This window comes from Salmo salar, chromosome 13 (assembly GCF_965601325.2).
Source record: "Salmo salar chromosome 13, fSalSal1, whole genome shotgun sequence".
Classification (NCBI taxonomy): domain Eukaryota; kingdom Metazoa; phylum Chordata; class Actinopteri; order Salmoniformes; family Salmonidae; genus Salmo; species Salmo salar.
In genome coordinates, this window is record NC_138303.1 from 109848833 (window position 1) to 109872986 (window position 24154).

The 24154-nt window shown below is 41.6% G+C and overlaps 1 protein-coding gene across 11 annotated transcripts in view; it reads left to right on the forward strand.

Moving 5' to 3' along the window:
- Positions 1 to 306: 306 nt before the first annotated feature.
- The window catches only part of LOC106568540 (transcription factor 4), a 420186-nt gene continuing 396338 nt past the window's right edge, over positions 307 to 24154 (forward strand). For 9 of the 11 annotated variants that reach the window (XM_045692641.2, XM_045692637.2, XM_045692642.2 and 6 more), the window contains exons 1-3: positions 2261 to 2362; positions 2640 to 2678; positions 3550 to 3619. In XM_045692641.2, the coding sequence (XP_045548597.1) occupies positions 2261 to 2362; positions 2640 to 2678; positions 3550 to 3619 (211 nt within the window). Of the gene's footprint in view, positions 677 to 2260; positions 2363 to 2639; positions 2679 to 3549; positions 3620 to 24154 lie in introns of those variants that run through there. The other 2 variants (XM_045692640.2, XM_045692649.2) reach the window with 2 other exon arrangements.

A 24154-nucleotide genomic window follows, 5' to 3' on the forward strand; every position in this document is an offset into this window, starting at 1 on the left:
ATTAATAAGTTGACATCTACATAAAAAAGTGAGGTTGACTATGTGATTAGGAAAGATCGGCAAAAAAATATATAATACAACCAATCTCTCTATCAAAAACAGTGATCACATTTCAAAGCCAAACTGATTTTTTAAAATGTTTTATATATACTTGTACAACTAAATACTAAAATTACTATTATGCACAAAACTATTATTCTCCTCCACCACCTTCAAAAAAACATTTCTCATCAGCACCAAAGTCGACGTCACCAAAGTTAGAGGATGACGTGCGTTCCCGGATGTGGACAGAAGGAGCGACGTCGTGCGTCTGCGTGACACACGCGACCACCGCTGAGCTAGGCTAGACCAGAGCAATGGAAAGTAGCCAGCTAGCTTGGTACTAGATAACTGCATTTCAATCTGAAAACAAGATAAACTGTCAAATTTAAGACACCACCTGGATGTACAACTACGTTTTTTTTTTTTTTTGCTGCTGCTGCAAGTTGACCCTAACCGGAAAGCCTTTTGTAGTGTTTCAAAACAAATGTAGCCGCTAACATCGTTTTTTTTTGTCGGATAAAGATTTTGGCTAGCCCTTTGCTAGCGCAGGCAGTCGTCAGTTTTGCTTAGTTATACACTGAGAGCAAGTAAAAGAGATACACTTGTGTGGATTACGTAAACATATCAAACCAAGGTAAAAAAAAAAAATATATATATATATTTTTTAATGTTGGTGCAACTTCTTTACAACAAGAACAATTAGCGACATGCCGGATGTGCAACTGCATGAAACTATTTTGTCTGCCAAGTTAGAATGGTTTTCCCTTCTGTGTCTGTCTGCTGGCTTGTCTGTGCTTTTCTCCCGCATCGCAAGGTTGACAGGCTGAGCCCGTCTCCGATAAAACTTTTCTATTGGCCGCAGACAAAGACATCAATATGGATTGATCAATCAAACACGTATAGTTGGGACGGTTCGGAGTTGTCATTTCCAAAGACTCATGTCTTTATATCCAGCCCTTTTTTCCCCCCAAGCCCTCCAAAACAGACACGCTTCTTCATCACGTTATTTCGCGATAAAAGTTAGCCAGTCCACGTTAGCTTTGCTAGCCCCCCCCCCCCTTAGCTCTGAAAACAGGCTTACAACGATAGGTAGCGTCATTATGTAACGCCAAAATATTTCAACCTGCACATTTCATCACCTATGATAGAATATCACATTTTTGTCTTGATGCCAAAATACAACTATAGCCTAGCTATATTTTCATACATTGTATCAATAACATTGTCTGTCTTGTTATCATCATCATTGAAGAAAGACTGTAGGTTTACCAGCTATGCTGCAGACATAACCCCATGATTATAAATTGAACGAGTGAATTTGGGCGTTGTTATCTTGTAATAACAACAATATTTCAATGTTTAAATTTTTTTTCTTCATATAGCCAACTATCGATGTTTTGTTTTCATATCGACCCAATATCATCGTTTATGTGCCAGGAATTTGGATGGTTTGAAATGTTGACAGACAGACATTCACACCTTTCTGTTGACACTGCGCTCTCTCCAACACAATTATATCTGCGATTTAAACCAATCAATTAATAAAACATTTACAACAACAACAAAATGTTTTGCAATGTCAACAACGTTTATCAATTTTCCTCTTTGTAAATGTACATTTCACCCCACCAATTGCTGTCAGCAAAAGTGCAGGAATCGATATATTAAAAGGTAGCTAGGTGGCTGTAGAAACCAACGTTATTACTATTCTGTGGCACACACACACACATGGGGCTCAAACTCGGATGAGTGGAAGCTGGAAATTAATAAAAGTCCTGTCAGTGATCACATTCCATTTACAAACTGATATTTATAAACGTTCAGTCCTACTTTCACTGCATGTGTTGACCATTTTTACAAAGTCCGCTTTATATATCTTTTCCCGCTGTCTTTATAGCGTGTATGTATTTATTTGTATATGCACGGGATTGTCACTTCTTGATCTCTGGCTAAACTGCCATTAGCACAGCTAGACCTGGATTTGTGGAAATATTCCCATTCCTAAACCAATTTTCTTCCTATTTTATTTCATCCGATTCATACATTTGATCCGAAACCTCCTGTTGCTGAAGGATGCGCTGAGAGAGAATAGGTTTAAATGCAAAGTGGAATCTTGCTCGACTCGGCTCCCGGGCGTCAGGATTTTGAGGAAGATCTAGTAGTCGGTCCCCCTCCCATCCGTGCGGGAACTGGCGTCCTCTGACCGCAATTTGTTTCCATGTTTTTAGGTTTGTGTGATTTTGCTAAAATGCATCACCAACAGCGAATGGCTGCCTTAGGGACAGACAAAGAACTAAGCGACTTATTGGATTTCAGTGCGGTAAGCAATTGTTATAATATTGCAATGACCACAACCACGGCACCGACCTACCGGCGACTGTTTAACATTTTATTTGTATGGCATAGATAGACTAATGTTTTTGGTATTCATTGTGATGTATTCTTTAAAAGTGTTTTTTTTTCTTCCTGTACGTCTTTAACTCAACGTAAAGCATATGATTTAAGCAAGTTATAGTATCCTAATTGTGTTTTCTATTTTTCCCAAAACATGTGCAGAGAAATATGATATTGCATTAGTAATTGTGTTGTTTCTATAGATGCGAAACAGCGATTTGAAAATGTTCCCAACATCAATGGTAGTATATCCCATTTTAAGTATTTTTTTCTTGTTTCATTCTGTCCTAGAATAGACATTTTTTAAATACGTTTTAAACTCCTGTCTTTTTATGCATAATTCTAGTGACAGCTCTCTCTGTCAGTAGATCAGTCCCAGTAACATAACTGCATGCGGGAGTAGCCCACGATTATATATCAGCTTTAACATATAGTCGTTACTTTTCCAATGTTGATGTTTTTATTTCATGTTATGAATAACGGATAATTGACTTTATTCCGACCCGTTCTAGTCGTGGCAAATATTTGTCTTTATAACGCTGTATGTTCGGAAGTTGGGACAGGAAACGTGCTCCACGGCCATGTTTCTTGAACCAATAATGATCGCTACTTTTGGTCAACTTCTAGCTGTTTGTGAAAAAACAAATATATATAAATCACTTTTATGTATCAGAAATACATTTGATATTTGCTAATCCAGACATTTTTTGGGGGGTCAGTGTATTTACAGTGAGCTAGGCGTTATTAATTATTACAGTTTTCATATTGCTGTTATTTCTGAGGAGTACACTATAATTTGAAGGATGCAGTAGAATCAGAAGAAACTACTATTGGTCAATATGATTGACCATATGCAGCACAGATAGTCCATCAGGGAAAGTACCAGTACAGTATTGGTGTTCAGCACTCAGTTGAAGTTGGCTTAGAGTTTCCATCATAGACTACAATTATACTTATTGTGTAAGCAGAAGGCTATTATAACCGTTATTACAAAACGTGATAATAAGATTGGACAAAAACATTAAATGCCCTATTTATTGATATATATATTTTAAGATTGAACTTTTAAGCAATAAGGGTGTCTATTGTAAAGTACTGTTTCCTTTCTTTCAGATGTTCTCTCCTCCTGTTAGTGGTAAAAACGGACCATCCTCCCTCGGAAGTGGACATTTTGCAGGTTCAAGTATGTCAATCTCAGCTCATTTAAATAACACAATTATAACTGTGGATATTGCATATGTTGTTTAAACAAGGTACTATCATTTTTTTTTGCTTCAATGTGTAAACATTTTTTTTTTCTTCCTCTTACAAGGACAAATTATATTTATTACAGATAATATTTTGCCTTGTTTATCAAATAATAAGAATATAAGGGTCTTGTTGTACATTTGTATTTTTACATTTAACTAGGCCAGTCAGTTAAGAACAAATTCTTATTTACAATGACGGGCCTACCGGGGAATAGTGGGTTAACTGCCTTAGGGGCAGAACGACAGATTGTCGGCTCAGGGATTCGATCCAGCAACCTTTCAGTTACTGGCCCAACGCTCTAACCACTAGGCTACCTTACATACATCATACATTATTATTGATAGCCCTTTAAGTTGTGAGTATCTCTGTTGGTATTGATTCAGTGTGATAGTAGTGGGTTTACATGTGATTTTTCTGGGCTCACTGGACCTCCAACTTAGTACATCGCTGAGGAGGCCTGATGTGTCTTTAAACAGCAGGCCTCAGTGAAGACTCAAGCATCTTACCTCTTTGGGTAGTAACAGCAGGCCTTAGTGAAGACTCAGGCATCTTACCTCTTTGGGTAGTAACAGCAGGCCTTAGTGAAGAATCAGGCATCTTACCTCTTTGGGTAGTAACAGCAGGCCTTAGTGAAGACTCAAGCATCTTTCCTCTTGGGTAGTAACAGCAGGCCTTAGTGAAGACTCAGGCATCTTACCTCTTTGGGTAGTAACAGCAGGCCTTAGTGAAGAATCAGGCATCTTACCTCTTTGGGTAGTAACAGCAGGCCTCAGTGAAGACTCAGGCATCTTACCTCTTTGGGTAGTAACAGCAGGCCTTAGTGAAGAATCAGGCATCTTACCTCTTTGGGTAGTAACAGCAGGCCTCAGTGAAGACTCAAGCATCTTACCTCTTTGGGTAGTAACAGCAGGTCTCAGTGAAGACTCAAGCATCTTTCCTCTTTGGGTAGTAACAGCAGGCCTCAGTGAAGACTCAAGCATCTTACCTCTTTGGGTAGTAACAGCAGGCCTTAGTGAAGAATCAGGCATCTTACCTCTTTGGGTAGTAACAGCAGGCCTCAGTGAAGACTCAAGCATCTTACCTCTTTGGGTAGTAACAGCAGGCCTCAGTGAAGACTCAAGCATCTTTCCTCTTTGGGTAGTAACAGCAGGCCTTAGTGAAGACTCAGGCATCTTTCCTCTTTGGGTAGTAACAGCAGGCCTCAGTGAAGAATTAGGCATCTTTCCTCTTTGGGTAGTAACAGCAGGCCTTAGTGAAGAATCAGGCATCTTTCCTCTTTGGGTAGTAACAGCAGGCCTTAGTGAAGAATCAGGCATCTTACCTCTTGGGTAGTAACAGCAGGCCTTAGTGAAGACTCAGGCATCTTACCTCTTTGGGTAGTAACAGCAGGCCTTAGTGAAGACTCAGGCATCTTACCTCTTTGGGTAGTAACAGCAGGCCTTAGTGAAGAATCAGGCATCTTACCTCTTTGGGTAGTAACAGCAGGCCTCAGTGAAGACTCAGGCATCTTACCTCTTTGGGTAGTAACAGCAGGCCTTAGTGAAGAATCAGGCATCTTACCTCTTTGGGTAGTAACAGCAGGCCTCAGTGAAGACTCAAGCATCTTACCTCTTTGGGTAGTAACAGCAGGCCTCAGTGAAGACTCAAGCATCTTTCCTCTTTGGGTAGTAACAGCAGGCCTTAGTGAAGACTCAGGCATCTTTCCTCTTTGGGTAGTAACAGCAGGCCTCAGTGAAGAATTAGGCATCTTTCCTCTTGGGTAGTAACAGCAGGCCTTAGTGAAGACTCAGGCATCTTTCCTCTTGGGTAGTAACAGCAGGTGCAGCCTGTCAGTGCCAGAGAGACTTTAAATGCAGTTACACTGCCGTCATATTTCTGTGGGGTTTGAATGGCAGCGACAATGCATTTCAGTTGTTGTTTTGTAGGGTCTACGTGGTTTGTTGCTAAGTCTTTTGTCTGTAGCACAGGAGCAGAAATATTGGTTTAAAATGTATGGACTAGCCTTCGGATTGTAATTTCTTTCATGTGGATGTGTAGAACCGGTTTGGGTAGTAACAGCAGGTATAGCGTGTTATACTAAACCCAGTCCAATCTAGTACAGGTTTAAACTGAATGAACTATAAAGACGGAATTCAATATGACATTTTATTCAATGGTTTGAGGGGAATGGCCTCGTCGCTGAGGGGAGATCCTCGGAGCCAGATGATTTGGTTGCAGGCAGACCCATGCGGAGCTGCTGGCATTGAAACCCCACCACTGGGGAGGGTGGGGGGAAAAGGAATTCCAATGACGGGTTCTTAAAATTATTATAGCTGGTGGTGGTGGGGAAGTGGATGGTTGTCGGTAATTGTTGTAAAAAAAAATACAAAAAAAATAAAATAAAATAGCAAGTGAGAGAACAAAGGGGTAAGTTAACATATAAATACATCCCAACATTTACACCCCCCTCATTGGCTGAGAAAGAGGAAGTGAACCCATAGGTTAAACAGCCCGTGTGAGGAATGTCCGTTACTACGCCGTGCTCATAGGTCATAGGGTAAATAGATGAATGACATTCCACACAGGGCTAATAGGAAACAGGAGGAGAAACGAGACCTTGTGCTGGTGATGATGATGCTACGTTTTGTATTCATTCATACGCCCCTAGAATAGGAAACATTAGTGAATTATGTTCTGCTTACTGGATGAAGATAAACAAGCCTTTAAGACCAGCCTTCCTGAAAGAGAGATGATGAAGAATTTTGTTTACGCTGTTGTTGTTTGTAGGCCTTTGTGACATGCAGTTCACTCTTTTGTCTCTGTAGCACATTAGCAGAAATTTTTGTGTTTTGGAATAGACATTGCATTATAATTTATCTCTGTAGCTAGGCTATATATATCTGTAGGTAGGCTATATATCTCTGTAGGTAGGCTATATATCTCTGTAGGTAAGCTATATATCTCTGTAGGTAGGCTATATATCTCTGTAGGTAGACTATATATCTCTGTAGGTAGGCTATATATCTCTGTAGGTAGGCTATATATCTCTGTAGGTAGAATATATATCTCTGTAGGTAGGCTATATATCTCTGTAGGTAGGCTATATATCTCTGTAGGTAAGCTATATATCTCTGTAGGTAGGCTATATATCTCTGTAGGTAGGCTATATATCTCTGTAGGTAGGCTATATCTCTGTAGGTAGGCTATATATCTCTGTAGGTAGGCTATATCTCTGTAGGTAGGCTATATATCTCTGTAGGTAGGCTATATATCTCTGTAGATAGACTATATATCTCTGTAGGTAGGCTATATATCTCTGGAGGTAGGCTATATATCTCTGTAGGTAGGCTATATATCTCTGTAGGTAAGCTATATATCTCTGTAGGTAGGCTATATATCTCTGTAGGTAGGCTATATATCTCTGTAGGTAGGCTATATCTCTGTAGGTAGGCTATATATCTCTGTAGGTAGGCTATATCTCTGTAGGTAGGCTATATATCTCTGTAGGTAGGCTATATATCTCTGTAGATAGACTATATATCTCTGTAGGTAGGCTATATATCTCTGTAGGTAGGCTATATATCTCTGTAGGTAGGCTATATATCTCTGTAGGTAGGCTATATATCTCTGTAGGTAAGCTATATATCTCTGTAGGTAGACTATATATCTCTGTAGGTAGGCTATATATCTCTGTAGATAAGCTATATATCTCTGTAGGTAGACTATATATCTCTGTAGGTAGGCTATATATCTCTGTAGGTAAGCTATATATCTCTGTAGGTAAGCTATATATCTCTGTAGGTAGACTATATATCTCTGTAGGTAGGCTATATATCTCTGTAGGTAGGCTATATCTCTGTAGGTAGGCTATATCTCTGTAGGTAGGCTATATATCTCTGTAGGTAGGCTATATATCTCTGTAGGTAGGCTATATATCTCTGTAGGTAGGCTATATATATCTCTGTAGGTAGGCTATATATCTCTGTAGGTAGGCTATATATCTCTGTAGGTAAGCTATATATCTCTGTAGGTAGACTATATATCTCTGTAGGTAGGCTATATATCTCTGTAGGTAGGCTATATATCTCTGTAGGTAGGCTATATATCTCTATGTAGGTAGACTATATATCTCTATGTAGGTAGGCTATATATCTCTGTAGGTAGACTATATCTCTCTGTAGGAAGGCTATATATCTCTGTAGGTAGACTATATATCGCTATAGGTAGGCTATATATCTCTGTAGGTAAGCTATATCTCTGTAGGTAGGCTATATCTCTGTAGGTAGGCTATATATCTCTGTAGGTAGGCTATATATCTCTGTAGGTAGACTATATATCGCTATAGGTAGGCTATATATCTCTGTAGGTAAGCTATATCTCTGTAGGTAGGCTATATCTCTGTAGGTAGGCTATATATATCTCTGTAGGTAGGCTATATATCTCTGTAGGTAGGCTATATATCTCTGTAGGTAAGCTATATATCTCTGTAGGTAGACTATATATCTCTGTAGGTAGGCTATATATCTCTGTAGGTAGGCTATATATCTCTGTAGGTAGGCTATATATATATGTAGGTAGGCTATATATCTCTATGTAGGTAGACTATATATCTCTGTAGGTAGGCTATATCTCTGTAGGTAGGCTATATCTCTGTAGGTAGGCTATATATCTCTAGGTAGGCTATATATCGCTCTAGGTAGGCTATATATCTCTGTAGGTAGGCTATATATCTCTCTGTAGGTAGGCTATATCTCTATGTAGGTAGGCTATATATCTCTCTGTAGGTAGGCTATATCTCTCTGTAGGTAGGCTATATCTCTATGTAGGTAGGCTATATATCTCTGTAGGTAGGCTATATGTGACCGACCGGCTCGATTCTGTCTTATGTAGCAAAATTTGAAAATGTGTTTTTTACATTGGATTAAAGTAGAGACTCAGAGCTACAAAATGGTTTATCAAACACTGCAGTTGAGGAAACAATCGGGATGTTATTCTGCTTTGAAAGCTGATCAACTTGTAAACTCACTTTTTAGAAAATGGCCCTTAAATGTTTGGCTACTGGAGAGCTCTTTGTCTACACCCATTGAACATCATTCACACCCTCTTAAGCCTTAGCACCACCCATCTCTTTAAGGATTCACGGGTGAGGCCATGTGCTAAACAGAGTGAGTACTGTAGTGTACTAAACAACCAAACATTTCAAGACTAAAGGCTGGTTTGTGCTACATCAAACGAAATGTCTGTAGACAGTTGTCGCAGCGACATCATGAACATTCTATTGTCGTCCGACGTTAAACTTGTCGTTGTCGTTATGAAAAAGTAGAAACACAAAAATGACAGGCTGCAGGACGTCAGCAGCCTGGTCGATCCAAAATAGCATAACTGGTGTATTTTAACACCAATAAACCCATCCGTTTAAAATTTAATTTAGTAAATGTCAATCTAGAAAACCAGGCAACTAAAAGCAACTTTCTAAACAATGTTTTGGTTGTTTCTAGCTTGTTAGCTAGCTAGCTAACGTTAATAAGTTAACTGGCTAGCTAGTTCAAATAACAACCATAACATACGTCTGACTACGTCCTAACTTTAGCTCATTTCTATTCACAACAATCATTATTTACAAGTTAATGGCGAGCCAATGACAGAATATAACTTACTGGTTGTGAGTGTGACTAAATAAAAGCAGGGCATTCTCCTGGAGAATTTTAGAACTTGGACCTAACGTTATATGCTAATCTGACTTTGTTGCAGGTCATGTTGTTCTTCACATTACTGTCTCTGGTAAACACACACTATATCAAATAAAATCTATGTTTATTTGTCACATACACAGGATACAGAAGGTGTAAACGGTACAGTGAAATGATTACTTGCATAGTGGAATCTTTTGTTTAGACATGTAGATTGCTAGCTAGCTAAACAATGAACCAATCCCAACTCATAACGTTACTACCCTGCATTAATCTATAGGTAGCTTAAGCAATGCAACTAATAGGTTCAATGTTAACTAGCTAGCAAACATTGTGATATAACTAGCAATACAAATGGCTCTGAGTTACGAATAATATTACTACACAGATCATACACTTAACGTTAGCTAGCTAGCCAGCCAGCTAATGCTGGCTAGCTAGCTAACAGTACGCTTTAACTTGCAATGAAAATTACTTTCTGACAAAATTAAAAATATATAATATCTGAAAATGTAGCTAGCTAGACTCCCTTACGCTTCTTCCTCTCTGTCAAGTATGCCATGGTTGCCCTTAGTTTGAAGATGTAATCCGGAGACTGGTGTTTTATACAACATCCTTCTGTGTTCTCTTTTTTGACTCCCTCCGCATTTGCAATCAAATGCCTGAATCTCCTTAGCTATCATACTCTGCTTCCATTGGGCATTCCACTGATTTGAAAACTCGGTCCTCCAGAAAGTGGAGAGCCTTAGCAACACATTTGCAGTTCTTAGTGATATTCAAAAACACTGCGTTAGAAAGGATTACCTATACATATAGCGTGCTATACTGAACAAAAATATAAATGCAACATGCAAAGTGTTGGTAATCATGTTTCATTAGCTCAAAGAAACAATAAAAGCTTATTTATCAAAAAATGGTGTGCACAAATTTGTTTACATCTCTATTAGTGAGCATTTCTCCTTTGCTAAAATAATCCATCCACCTGATTAAACTGATCGATTTCCTTATTTTGAACTGTAACTAAGTAAAATATTTGAAATTGTTGCATGTTGTGTTTATATTTTTGTTCAGTATACATGGCAGACCAATCTTAACTTATCTCTCTCGGCATGTCCAGCCCATCCATTATCTTAGCCAATCATGGCTAGCGAGAAGGTTCTTGTCTTTTTCTGTGGCTAAACCAACTCGGCTCGTAATTTAACTATTTTATTCGTATTTACAGATGGAATACATGTTTGATTTTAAGGCACATGAAAGTTCACATGTTCCAGAAGGTATTTCTGACCCAAAACGCATTTGAATTAAAAACAAATGTTTACGTTCAAACGCTTCTCCTGTGAAGTACTGATGCCGGCATACGCCTAGGTTCCTGAAACGAGTCACAAATCTCTCTGTAGGTAGAATATATATCTCTGTAGGTAGAATATATATCTCTGTAGGTGGAATATATATCTCTGTAGGTGGAATATATATCTCTGTAGGTAGAATATATATCTCTGTAGGTAGAATATATATCTCTGTAGGTAGAATATATATCTCTGTAGGTAGAATATATATCTCTGTAGGTAGAATATATCTCTCTGTAGGTAGAATATATATCTCTGTAGGTAGAATATATCTCTCTGTAGGTAGAATATATATCTCTGTAGGTAGAATATAAATCTCTGTAGGTAGAATATATATCTCTGTAGGTAGAATATATATCTCTGTAGGTAGAATATATATCTCTGTAGGTAGAATATATCTCTCTGTAGGTAGAATATATATCTCTGTAGGTAGAACTATTTCTCTCTGTAGGTAGAATATATATCTCTGTAGGTAGAATATATATCTCTGTAGGTAGAATATATATCTCTGTAGGTAGAATATATCTCTCTGTAGGTAGAATATATATCTCTGTAGGTAGAATATAAATCTCTGTAGGTAGAATATATCTCTCTGTAGGTAGAATATATATCTCTGTAGGTAGAATATATCTCTCTGTAGGTAGAATATATATCTCTGTAGGTAGAATATATCTCTCTGTAGGTAGAATATATATCTCTGTAGGTAGAATATATCTCTCTGTAGGTAGAATATATATCTCTGTAGGTAGAATATATATCTCTGTAGGTAGAATATATCTCTCTGTAGGTAGAATATATATCTCTGTAGGTAGAATATATATCTCTGTAGGTAGAATATAAATCTCTGTAGGTAGAATATATATCTCTGTAGGTAGAATATATATCTCTGTAGGTAGAATATATATCTCTGTAGGTAGAATATATATCTCTGTAGGTAGAATATATATCTCTGTAGGTAGAATATATCTCTCTGTAGGTAGAATATATATCTCTGTAGGTAGAATATAAATCTCTGTAGGTAGAATATATCTCTCTGTAGGTAGAATATATATCTCTGTAGGTAGAATATATCTCTCTGTAGGTAGAATATATATCTCTGTAGGTAGAATATAAATCTCTGTAGGTAGAATATATATCTCTGTAGGTAGAATATATATCTCTGTAGGTAGAATATATATCTCTGTAGGTAGAATATATATCTCTGTAGGTAGAATATATCTCTCTGTAGGTAGAATATATATCTCTGTAGGTAGAATATAAATCTCTGTTGGTAGAATATATCTCTCTGTAGGTAGAATATATATCTCTGTAGGTAGAATATATCTCTCTGTAGGTAGAATATATATCTCTGTAGGTAGAATATATCTCTCTGTAGGTAGAATATATATCTCTGTAGGTAGAATATATCTCTCTGTAGGTAGAATATATATCTATGTAGGTAGAACTATTTCTCTCTGTAGGTAGAATATATATCTCTGTAGGTAGAATATATATCTCTGTAGGTAGAATATATATCTCTGTAGGTAGAATATATCTCTGTAGGTAGAATATATATCTCTCTAGGTAGAATATAAATCTCTGTAGGTAGAATATATCTCTCTGTAGGTAGAATATATATCTCTGTAGGTAGAATATATCTCTCTGTAGGTAGAATATATATCTCTGTAGGTAGAATATATCTCTCTGTAGGTAGAATATATATCTCTGTAGGTAGAATATATCTCTCTGTAGGTAGAATATATATCTCTGTAGGTAGAACTATTTCTCTCTGTAGGTAGAATATATATCTCTGTAGGTAGAATATATATCTCTGTAGGTAGAATATATATCTCTGGCGGTAGGCTTTTTCATGTGGCTTTGCAGTATCATATTTCCATGCACCACTATATCAACATTTTATTTGCTAAACAAACGCACATCATTCCAGTGGACATTATGATGTTGACCTGTGGATGTATCTAAAGGAAGGCCTATATAAAAGACAATAACAGTTTTGTTTACATTTATTAAATGATCCTGGCATGGAAAGCACTTTGTCGTGGTCGGTTGTGTTTTGGGAGGATGTTGAATGAGTTAAATGTTTTCTCAGACCGTGCTGCTGATACACTGCTTCCTGGATGTAATTAGGCCTGAGGTGTGTGTGTGTGTGTGTGTGTGTGTGTGTGTGTGTGTGTGTGTGTGTGTGTGTGTGTGTGTGTGTGTGTGTGTGTGTGTGTGTGTGTGTGTGTGGATGACAAGCTTAATGCCAGTGTATAGGCCTAGTCTACCAGGAGTTGTAACAGACATTAAATATTGAAACAAGCCACACGGTAGACCAGAGATCATCAACTAGATTTAGCCGTGAGCGTATGGTCAGGGGGGGCCAGAACATAATTACAAATAATTTGTAGTCTCCAAATTGACCGCGAGAAGCCCAAAGAGATATAATAAATTGACTAAAACATAATCATTTCAAGCCTTTCTTACATTTGTACACAATCACGTCTCTCTATTATGCGTGGGAATACTTGGGAATAGATTTTCCTAAATTAAAATCACTTGGAGCTGATTTCCTGGTGTTTTTACAGTCTTTTATGTCCAACAATTAAAATTATAATATAATAAAAAAAATACTCGGGGGGCCAAATATCTTGCCGCCACTAGGGGAACTCTGCTTGAAAGATTTCATATTATAGGGGTCATCCTAAAATATAATGACCCATAATTCCTTACCTGGTTACCTCACTGTGGTTTCAAGATCTCAACTGCTTATTAACGGTGTTTACCTTTATTTAACGAGGCAAGTCAGTTAGGAACACAGTTAACTGCCTTGTTCAGTGGGCAGAATGACAGATTTTTACCTTGTCAGCTCGGGGATTTGATCTAGAAACCTTTAGGGTTACTGGCCCAACGCTCTGACCACTAGGCTACCCTGCCGCTACCTGTTGGCTACTTTCATGTTTTTATCTGGTTGTAGCCTGAGCTCTCATATCCCAACTGCTATTAAAGGTGTTGGCTACTTCCTGGTGTTGGCTACTTCCTGGTGTTGGCTACTTCCATGTTTTTATCTGGTTGTAGCCTAAGCTCTCATATCCCAACTGCTATTAAAGGTGTTGGTTACTTCCTGGTGTTGGCTCCTTCCTGGTGTTGGCTCCTTCCTGGTGTAGGCTACTTCCTGGTGTTAGCTCCTTCCTGGTGTTGGCTCCTTCCTGGTGTTAGCTCCTTCCTGGTGTTGGCTCCTTCCTGGTGTTGGCTACTTCCTGGTGTTAGCTCCTTCCTGGTGTTAGCTCCTTCCTGGTGTTGGCTACTTCCTGGTGTTGGCTCCTTCCTGGTGTTGGCTACTTCCTGGTGTTAGCTCCTTCCTGGTGTTGGCTACTTCCTGGTGTTGGCAACTTCCTGATGTAGACTACTTCCGGGTGTTGGATACTTCCTAGTGTTGGCTCCTTCCTGGTGTTGGCTCCTTCCTGGCTTTGTCCCAAACGGGACCCTATTCACCACAACAATAGTGCACTAGCCTATATAGGTTGCCGTTTGGGATGCAGATCCTGTGTTTCCCCGTGAATTGTGTGTTGTAGGGTGGCGAGGAGGTGTGTGTGGTGGGGTATGGACACTGCTCTACCCTGTTGCCATGCAACTTGGAGTTGGCAAGCGATAGACAGGAGGAAATGTTTCCTAAAACTGTGAATTGATAAGTACATTTTGTTTTTAATGAAAACCGACATTTTATATGTACATAGGCCCAAATTTAGGCTTTTTTTTTTTTTATTGATGTTTTCAAGTTGAACATCAACAGAGGAGGTTATCAGTAAAGTCCATCTGTGGATTTTAAATTTGCTTTTGTGAGAGAAAAAAACAAAGCTGCGCACGAAACAGCCAGCGAGGCTCAGCCCCCGTTCTGGCTCAGCCCCCGTTCTGGCTCAGCCCCCGTTCTGGCTCAGCCCCCGTTCTGGCTCAGCCCCCGTTCTGGCTCAGCGCCCGTTCTGGCTCAGCCCCCGTTCTGGCTCAGCCCCCGTTCTGGCTCAGCCCCCGTTCTGGCTCAGCCCCCGTTCTGGCTCAGCCCCCGTTCTGGCTCAGCCCCCGTTCTGGCTCAGCCCCCGTTCTGGCTCAGCCCCCGTTCTGGCTCAGCCCCCGTTCTGGTTCAGCCCCCGTTCTGGTTCAGCCCCCGTTCTGGCTCAGCCCCCGTTCTGGCTCAGCCCCCGTTCTGGCTCAGTTCTGTGTGTGTGTGTGAATGTGTGTGTGTGTGTGTGTGTGTGTGTGTGTGTGTGTGTGTGTGTGTGTGTGTGTGTGTGTGTGTGTGTGTGAATGTGTGTGTGTGTGTGTGTGTGTGTGTGTGTGTGTGTGTGTGTGTGTGTGTGTGTGTGTGTGTGTGTGTGAATGTGTGTGTGTGTGTGTGTGTGTGTGTGTGTGACTGTGTGTCTGTGTGTGTGTCTGTGTGTGTGTGTGTGTGTGTGTGTGTGTCTGTGTGTGTGTGTGTGTGTGTGTGTGTGTGTGTGTGTGTGTGTGTGTGTGAATGTGTGTGTGTGTGTGTAATGTGTGTGTGTGTGTGTGTGTGACTGTGTGTGTGTGTGACTGTGTGTGTGTGTGTGTGTGTGTGTGTGTGTGTGTGTGTGTGTGTGTGTGTGTGTGTGTGTGTGTGTGTGTGTGTGTCTCGATGCCAGAGTCCCACTGTATGAGGAGAGATTTGGGTGAAGGAGGGAGATATATTTTTGTTGTCTTAATCAGGCATATCATTATTAAGAAACCGTTCAGGGTAAATACTGTCTTAATAATATCCTACAACCTTCCCTTTGATCTACTTCTACACAGAGTCACAGACAGATAGTGTGAGTCTCAAACGGCACCCTATTCTCTATATAGTGCACTACTTTTAACCAGGGCTCTGGTCTGAAGCAGTGCACTATATAGGGAATAGGGTTCCATTTGGAACGCCGTAGGATAAAGTGCTTCCAATGCAAGCCTGACTGTTCCCCGGTTCCTCTATTCAACATGATCTGTCTTCGTCATGCCTGTCAGTCAAAAAGAGACTGATTGCATTCAAAATATAGACGATGACAGGAGAGGAGGGAAGCAATCATTTAAACCTGGATTCCTTCCTCCCGCCTTCTCTTCTCCTTTCCACCCCTCCCTCTCTCTCTCTCTCTCTCTCTCTCTCTCTCTGTCTCTCTCTCTCTCTCTGTCTCTCTCTGCCTCTCCCTCTCTCTCTCTCTCTCTCTCTCTCTCTGCCTCTGGATTCATGTTAAATTGTGTTATTCTCAGGAAGCAGAACGAGCCTGACAAAACTGTAATTATTGCTGCGGATTAGGAATTAATGGGTGTTTTAGCTATAATGGCGGTATTATTAGCAGTATTTAAAAGTATTTAATACTAATAATTTCTAGCTCTAATAATGGTAATAATTTTGTGGTTGTCTCTCGAGTCGTGTCATATCTCACCTCAAGGCCTTATAGGTTGATAATGAATCATCGATTATTGTCTCTCCACGTCGGGTTTTCATGCCACGGAGACGTCTTGGGTTTGTGACAAGTTACAATACAAGATACAGACAGACGCCAGAGCTTCACTTTGCCACTGGAACCCCCAATAGCATTGGTTAATGAGGAGGTTGTACAAACTGACCGTCCTTTACATGTAGTTGCCCCCATACCATGTGATTGACTGTAAAAGTCTTTGCCACCAGTGAGGGGTGAAAGCCACTGGATTCAAATAAATCATTCCAATCCAGAGGTTGTCTATGTGGAAAACAATCCCTTCCTAAAGAGACACACTGATAGTCTGATAGCTTTAGGACGAATGATACAAGTCTTGTAGCGTTACGATGGAAGCTTTTGGTACTGCTCACCCTGACAGCTGAACCCTTTCTAACCGCATGGCAGCTGCATGAAGTGAGGGCCCCTAAATCCACATTTTCCTGCCTTTTTATTTGTATTTTTTGATATTTTTTGCAGCAGTCTGATCCGCCATGTGCAAAGGGCCGACGTGTTACCGTGCCAACGGCCAAGTTAAAACAATAACCGACGTCGAGGTCGAGTTTGTGAAGACTCCATCTTTAAAAATAATAGATAATGTGGGTAACCGATTTCAGATTTCAATATATCACATATATATCAACTGTTTATTGTCCCCCCCCCCCCGACACACCTGTTGATACTGAGTTATGAAGGCAGTCTGTCACGGTTGTCGTCGGATAAAGCGGACCAAGACGCAGCGGGGAAATGTGCACTCATCTTCTTTATTAAAGAAAAGAAGGGAAACCAAAATAGACACAAGACACAAGAACGAATAACAGTCTGGTAAGGCACAAGGCTATACACAGAACAATCTCCCACAAACTCCAAACACATACCTAATTATAGGACTCTCAATCAGTGGCAACTAGAAAACACCTGCCTCCAATTGAGAGTCCAACACCCAATACCTAAACATAGAAATACTAAACTAGAAAGAACATAGAAATACAAAAACATAGAACATAACCCAAAACCTGGAAATAATAAATCAAACACCCTACTAAATAAACCACCACCCCGAACCACATAAAACAAATACCCTCTGCCACGTCCTGACCAAACTACAATAACAAATAACCCCTATTACTGGTCAGGACATGACACGGTCGCGGTCAGGTTTTAATTCGTTCTTTAAAAATAAAACAACAAAGGCTACCTTGTAATTAACGCCATAGTTGAACGGCACCCTGTCAAACCCTGAAACAGAGAACTTCCATTTTGAGAAACTGTCAGAAAGTGATGGAAGCTAATGTTTATTTTCAATAAGAGGACGGGATTCATTCTGACTCACGTCTTCATCATCTGCACCATACTGCCCAGGTTATTAGAGCTGGTACCCTACTGCCCAGGTTATTAGAGCTGGTACCCTACTGCCCAGGTTATTAGAGCTGGTACCCTACTGCCCAGGTTATTAGAGCTGGTACCCTACTGCCCAGGTTATTAGAGCTGGTACCCTACTGCCCAGGTTATTAGAGCTGGTACCCTACTGCCCAGGTTATTAGAGCTGGTACCCTACTGCCCAGGTTATTAGAGCTGGTACCCTACTGCCCAGGTTATTAGAGCTGGTACCCTACTGCCCAGGTTATTAGAGCTGGTACCCTACTGCCCAGGTTATTAGAGCTGGTACCCTACTGCCCAGGTTATTAGAGCTGGTACCCTACTGCCCAGGTTATTAGAGCTGGTACCCTACTGCCCAGGTTATTAGAGCTGGTACCCTACTGCCCAGGTTATTAGAGCTGGTACCCTACTGCCCAGGTTATTAGAGCTGGTACCCTACTGCCCAGGTTATTAGAGCTGGTACCCTACTGCCCAGGTTATTAGAGCTGGTACCCTACTGCCCAGGTTATTAGAGCTGGTACCCTACTGCCCAGGTTATTAGAGCTGTGTCGTTAGAGGCTTTGACAACATTGCGTCTGAAATGATCAAACTACTTTTGATCAGGGCCCTTGATTCACACACTCCCTCCTTGACGATGATGTGTTGCTGTGTGTGTGTGTGTGTGTGTGTGTGTGTGTGTGTGTGTGTGTGTGTGTGTGTGTGTGTGTGTGTGTGTGTGTGTGTGTGTGTGTGTTAGTGTGTGTGTGTGTGTGTGTGTGTGTGTGTGTGTGTGTGTGTGTGTGTGTTAGTGTGTGTGTGTGTATGTGTGTGTGTGTGTGTGTGTGTGTGTGTGTATGTGTGTGTGTGTGTGTGTGTGTGTGTGTGTTAGTGTGTGTGTGTGTGTGTGTGTGTGTGTGTGTGTGTGTTAGTGTGTGTGCGTGTGTATATGTGTGTGTATATGTAGTGTGTGTGTGAGACATTAGCTAGTCTATTCTTAGGATTAGCTAATGATTTAAAGGTTGTAGTGACCTCAGAAATGTCTGATAACTATGGTAACAGTTAGTGTCTTTTTATCTGTGTGTTTTAGTCTCATCTTGTGATACGGCAACGTGGCGTTTCTGGATTCACTAGTCTTGTAGGACAGACAGCGAACCAAACCCTGGCTTTCCTTTCTTAAATATTTTCTTTACCAGGTTACTTGCAACTGAGATTTCATTAGCCTTCGCCAGATGCATTCATGTCTTTTTAGAATAAGCTTTTACTGTCCTTTTCTCGATTTAGGACAACAGCCACAAAATCCAACTGTGATTTTGTTAGTGAATTTCTGAACGGTGTGTTTGTTTCCGTAGGCCTGCAGTAGAGACCAGCCAGGATACTGTTTTCACAACTAGGACAGGACAATATTTAGGACACACAATGGCACCGTACTTAGAAAGAGGATTGTATTTTAGATCTGGGGGATTATCATACATATATATATATATATATATTTTTTTTTACTAAACGAAAACAATCATTTTTTTTCTGTCCGTTGGGACCCTACACTACTGACCAACACGGTCAAGTTGAGGATACGAAGGCTAGTCCAGCCTAGTATGTTCTTCCATGACTCTACATCTACTTCCAGCTGTGTTGATGATGACTGGCCTCTGCTTGGTATTGTGTTTGGGAGCTATGAAGTGATGTGACCTGGTTAGTGAAGGACGATAGGGTCTACACATGCCTTCTTTATATTTATTGTACAGACCTCACTGGCTTCCTCACTGGCTTCCTCACTGGCTTCCTTACTAGCTTCCTCACTGGCTTCCTCACTGGCTTCCTCACTGGCTTCTTTACTAGCTTCCTCACTGGCTTCCTCACTGGCTTCCTCACTGGCTTCCTCACTGGCTTCCTCACTGGCTTCCTCACTGGCTTCTTTACTAGCTTCCTCACTGGCTTCCTCACTGGCTTCCTCACTGGCTTCCTCACTGGCTTCCACACTGGCTTCCTCACTGGCTTCCACACTGGCTTCCTCACTGGCTTCCTCACTGGCTTCCTCACTGGCTTCCTCACTGGCTTTCACACTGGCTTCCTCACTGGCTTCCTCACTGGCTTCTTTACTAGCTTCCTCACTGGCTTCCTCACTGGCTTCCTCACTGGCTTCCTCACTGGCTTCCACACTGGCTTCCACACTGGCTTCCTCACTGGCTTCCTCACTGGCTTCCTCACTGGCTTCCTCACTGGCTTCCTCACTGGCTTCCACACTGGCTTCCACACTGGCTTCCTCACTGGCTTCCTCACTGGCTTCCACACTGGCTTCCTCACTGGCTTCCTCACTGGCTTCCACACTGGCTTCCTCACTGGCTTCCTCACTGGCTTCCTCACTGGCTTCCTCACTGGCTTCTTTACTAGCTTCCTTACTGGCTTCCTTTCTACACAGTATAATGGCTGTTGTGTTGCTGTGGCACTGGCACTCTGGCACACTGGCAAAAAAAATCTCTCTCTGCGCCCTGCTCTGCAATCTCTCTGCCTCTCTCCCTCTCTGCCTCTCTCTGCCTCTCTCTCTCTGTCCCTCTCTCTGCCTCTCTCTCTCTCTGGCCTCTCTCTGCCTCTCTCTGCCCCTCTCTCTCTCTGCCTCTCTCTGCCTCTCTCTCTCTGTCCCTCTCTCTGCCTCTCTCTCTCACTGTCCCAATCTCTGCTAATCTCTCTCTCTCTGCGCCCTGCTCTGCAATCTCTCTGTTCTTTTATCTTTCTCTCTCTATCTCTGTCCCTCTTTCTCTTCTTTCTTTCTCTGTCTCTACCCCCCCCCCCCATGCTGGTCAATATGCTGGAACATCCCCAGAGCCATCTGCTGTAGTCACTGACCAGTAAGAGAAGAGATAATGCTGGAGTCACTGACCAGTAAGAGAAGAGATAATGCTGGAGTCACTGACCAGTAAGAGAAGAGATAATGCTGGAGTCACTGACCAGTAAGAGAAGAGATAATGCTGGAGTCACTGACCAGTAAGAGAAGAGATAATGCTGTAGTAACTGACCAGTACGAGAAGAGATAATGCTGTAGTCACTGACCAGTAAGAGAAGAGATAATGCTGTAGTAACTGACCAGTAAGAGAAGAGATAATGCTGGAGTCACTGACCAGTAAGAGAAGAGATAATGCTGTAGTAACTGACCAGTAAGAGAAGAGATAATGCTGTAGTCACTGACCAGTAAGAGAAGAGATAATGCTGGAGTCACTGACCAGTAAGAGAAGAGATAATGCTGTAGTCACTGACCAGTAAGAGAAGAGATAATGCTGTAGTCACATAGTTTGTGTGTGTGTGGGTCTGTCTAGTGTGAGTGTGTGTTGTGTGTGTGTTGTGTGTGTGTGGGTCTGTCTAGTGTGTGTGTGTGTGTGTGTGTGTGTGTGTGTGTGTGTGTGTGTGTGTGTGTGTGTGTGTGTGTGTGTGTGTGTGTGTGTGTGTGTGTGTGTGTGGGTCTGTCTAGTGTGTGTGTGTATGTGTGTGTGTGTGTGTGTGTGTGGGTCTGTCTAGTGTGTTTAGTGTGTGTGTGTGTGTGTGTGTGTGTGTGTGTGTGTGTGTGTGTGTGTGTGTGTGTGTGTGTGTGTGTGTGATTGTGTGTGTGTGTGTGTGTGTGTGTGTGTGTGTGTGTGTGTGTGTGGGTCTGTCTAGTGTGTGTGTGTGTGTGTGATGTGTGTGTGTGTGTGTGTGTGTGTGTGTGTGTGTGTGTGTGTGTGTGTGGGTCTGTCTAGTGTGTGAGTGTGTGTGTGTGTGTGTGTGTGTGTGTGTGTGTGTGTGTGTGTGTGTGTGTGTGTGTGTGTGTGTGAGTAGACTATCCACATTTGTGAAAACATAGGTCTATGATAGGTTCAGGTTTGGTCCAGTCCGGTCCGTCTGTATACGTTAACGTCAAGGCCAGGGTGGACTGACCACATTTCAACGTCCATGGACGTCCGGTGTCAGTCTGTGATCAGTGGGCGAGGATGCTGGGTACAGTAAATGGAAAGAGAGGGGGCTCGTGGGTAGGTGTCAGTAAGATCTGGGAGAGATGACTAACTGGAGAGAGAGAGAGAGAGAGAGAGGAGAGAGAGAGAGAGAGAGAGAGAGATGACTAACTGGAGAGAGAGAGAGAGAGAGAGAGAGAGAGAGAGAGGGGGAGAGAGAGAGGCAGGCAGGGAGAGAGAGAGAGAGAGAGGCAGGCAGAGAGAGAGAGAGAGAGAGAGAGGCCGGCAGGCAGGCAGGCAGGGAGAGAGAGAGAGAGAGAGAGAGGCAGGCAGAGAGAGAGCGAGAGAGGCCGGCAGAGAGGGGGAGAGAGAGAGAGAGGCTGGCAGAGAGGGGGAGAGAGAGAGAGAGAGAACCTGGAGAAGAGTCCCCTAGGCGAGCTGGTCCTGGGGCTCTGTTCACAAACACAAACACACCCCACAGAGCCCCAGGACAGCAACACAATTACACCCAACTAAATCATGAGAAAACAAAAAGATAATTACTTGACCCACAAAGAATTTGAAAAGAAAGCCATGTTGATAAACTCCCATATCTACTGGGTGAAATACAACAGTGTTCCATCACAGCAGGAAGATTTGTGACCTGTTGCCACAAGAAAAGGTCAACCAGTGAAGAACAAACACCATTATAAATACAACCCATATTTATGTTTATTTATTTTCCCTGTTGTACATCATTACAACACTGTATATAGACATAATATGATATTTGAAATGTCTTAATTCTTTTGGAACTTCTGTGAGTGTAATATTTACTGTTCATTTTGTATTGATTATTTCACTTTTGTTTATTATCTACTTCACTTGCTTTGGCAATGTTAACACATGTTTCCCATGCCAATAAAGCCCTTAAATGGAACATTTGAAATGAAATTGAATTGAAATTGAATTGAAAGAAAGGCAGACAGAGAGGGAGAGAGGGAGGGGTTGTCCCTCTGTTTTAATATATATATATATATTTGTCACATGCGCTGAATACAACAGTTGTAGACCTTACCGTGAAATGCTTACTGACAAGCACTTAACCAACAATGCAGTTAAATAAACAGAGTTAAGAAAAGATTTACTAAATAAACTAAAGTAAAAATAAAATAAATAGTGACACAATAAAATAACAATAATGAGTCTACAAACAGGGGGTACCGGTACCGAGTCAATGTACAGGTTAGTCGAGGTTGTTTGTACTGTAGGGATAAAGAGACTATGCATCGATAATAAACAGCAAGAAGCAGCAGTGTAAACACAAAGCTGGGGGGCATTTGATTAATTGTTCAGCAGTCTTATGACTTGGTATTACAGACTCGGTCAGGGACAGGTTGAAATTGTCAGTGAAGACACTTGCCAGTTGATCATCGCATGCTCTAAGTACACGTCCTGGTAATCTGGCCCCGTGGCCTTGGGAATATTGACCTGTTTAAAGGTTTTACTCACATCGGCTACGGAGAGCGTGATCACACAGTCGTCCGGAACAGCTGGTGCTCTCATGCATACTTCGGTGTTGCTTGCCTCGAAGCGAGCATAAAAGACATTTAGCCTGTCTAGTAGCCTGGGCAGCTTGCGGCTGAGTTTCCGTTTGTAGTCCTTAATTGTTTGCAAGCCCTGCCACACCCGACGAGCGTCAGAGCCGGTGAAGTAGGATTCGATCTTAGTCCTGAGTTGACACTTTGCCTGTTTGATGGTTCGTCTGAGGGAATAGCGGGATTTCTTATAAGCGTCCGCATTAGTCTCCCGCTCCTTGAAAGCGGCAGCTCTAGCCTTCAGCTCATTGTGGATGTTGCCTGTAATCCATGGCTTCTGGTTGGGATGTGTACGTACGTTCACTGTGGGGATGACGTCATCGATGTACTTATTAATGAAGCCGGTGACTGAGGTGGTGTATTCCTCAATGCCATCGGATGAATCCCGGAACATATTCCAGTCTGTGCTAGCTACACAGTCCTGTAGCGTAGCATCCTTGTCATCTGACCACTTCCGTATTGAGTCACTGGTAATTCCTGCTTTAGTTTTTGCTTGTAAGCAGGAATCAGGAGGATGGAATTATGGTCAGCCACGACTTGGTGAAACATAATATATTACAGTTTTTAATGTCCTGTTGGATAGTCTCAAACGGAGCTCATCCAGTTTATTCTCCGGTTAGCCAATAGAACGGTTGGTAGAGGCAGGTTACTCAGGTTACCCAATTCTCACAAGGCATCCCGATCTGAGCCTTTTCTCCATGTGAATGTGCTGATTTGGACCTGGTCTCGGAGAAACGGTATATCCTTCGCGTCGGACTCATTAAAGAAAATATTATTCATCCAGTTGGAGGTGAATAATCTCTGTTCTGATATCCAGAAGCTCTTTTCGTTCAATAAGAGACGCCATTCTTTGGTTTGACCACCAGACAACAGAAAGACGTAAACAGTTATGAGCTGAATATAGCAGTATACCAGTGGAAGGGAAGACAGTAGCAGGAGACAGTTATGAGCTGAATATAGCAGTATACCAGGGGAAGGGAAGACAGTTATGAGCTGAATATAGCAGTATACCAGGGGAAGGGAAGACAGTAGCAGGAGACAGTTATGAGCTGAATATAGCAGTATACCAGGGGAAGGGAAGACAGTTATGAGCTGAATATAGCAGTATACCAGGGGAAGGGAAGACAGTTATGAGCTGAATATAGCAGTATA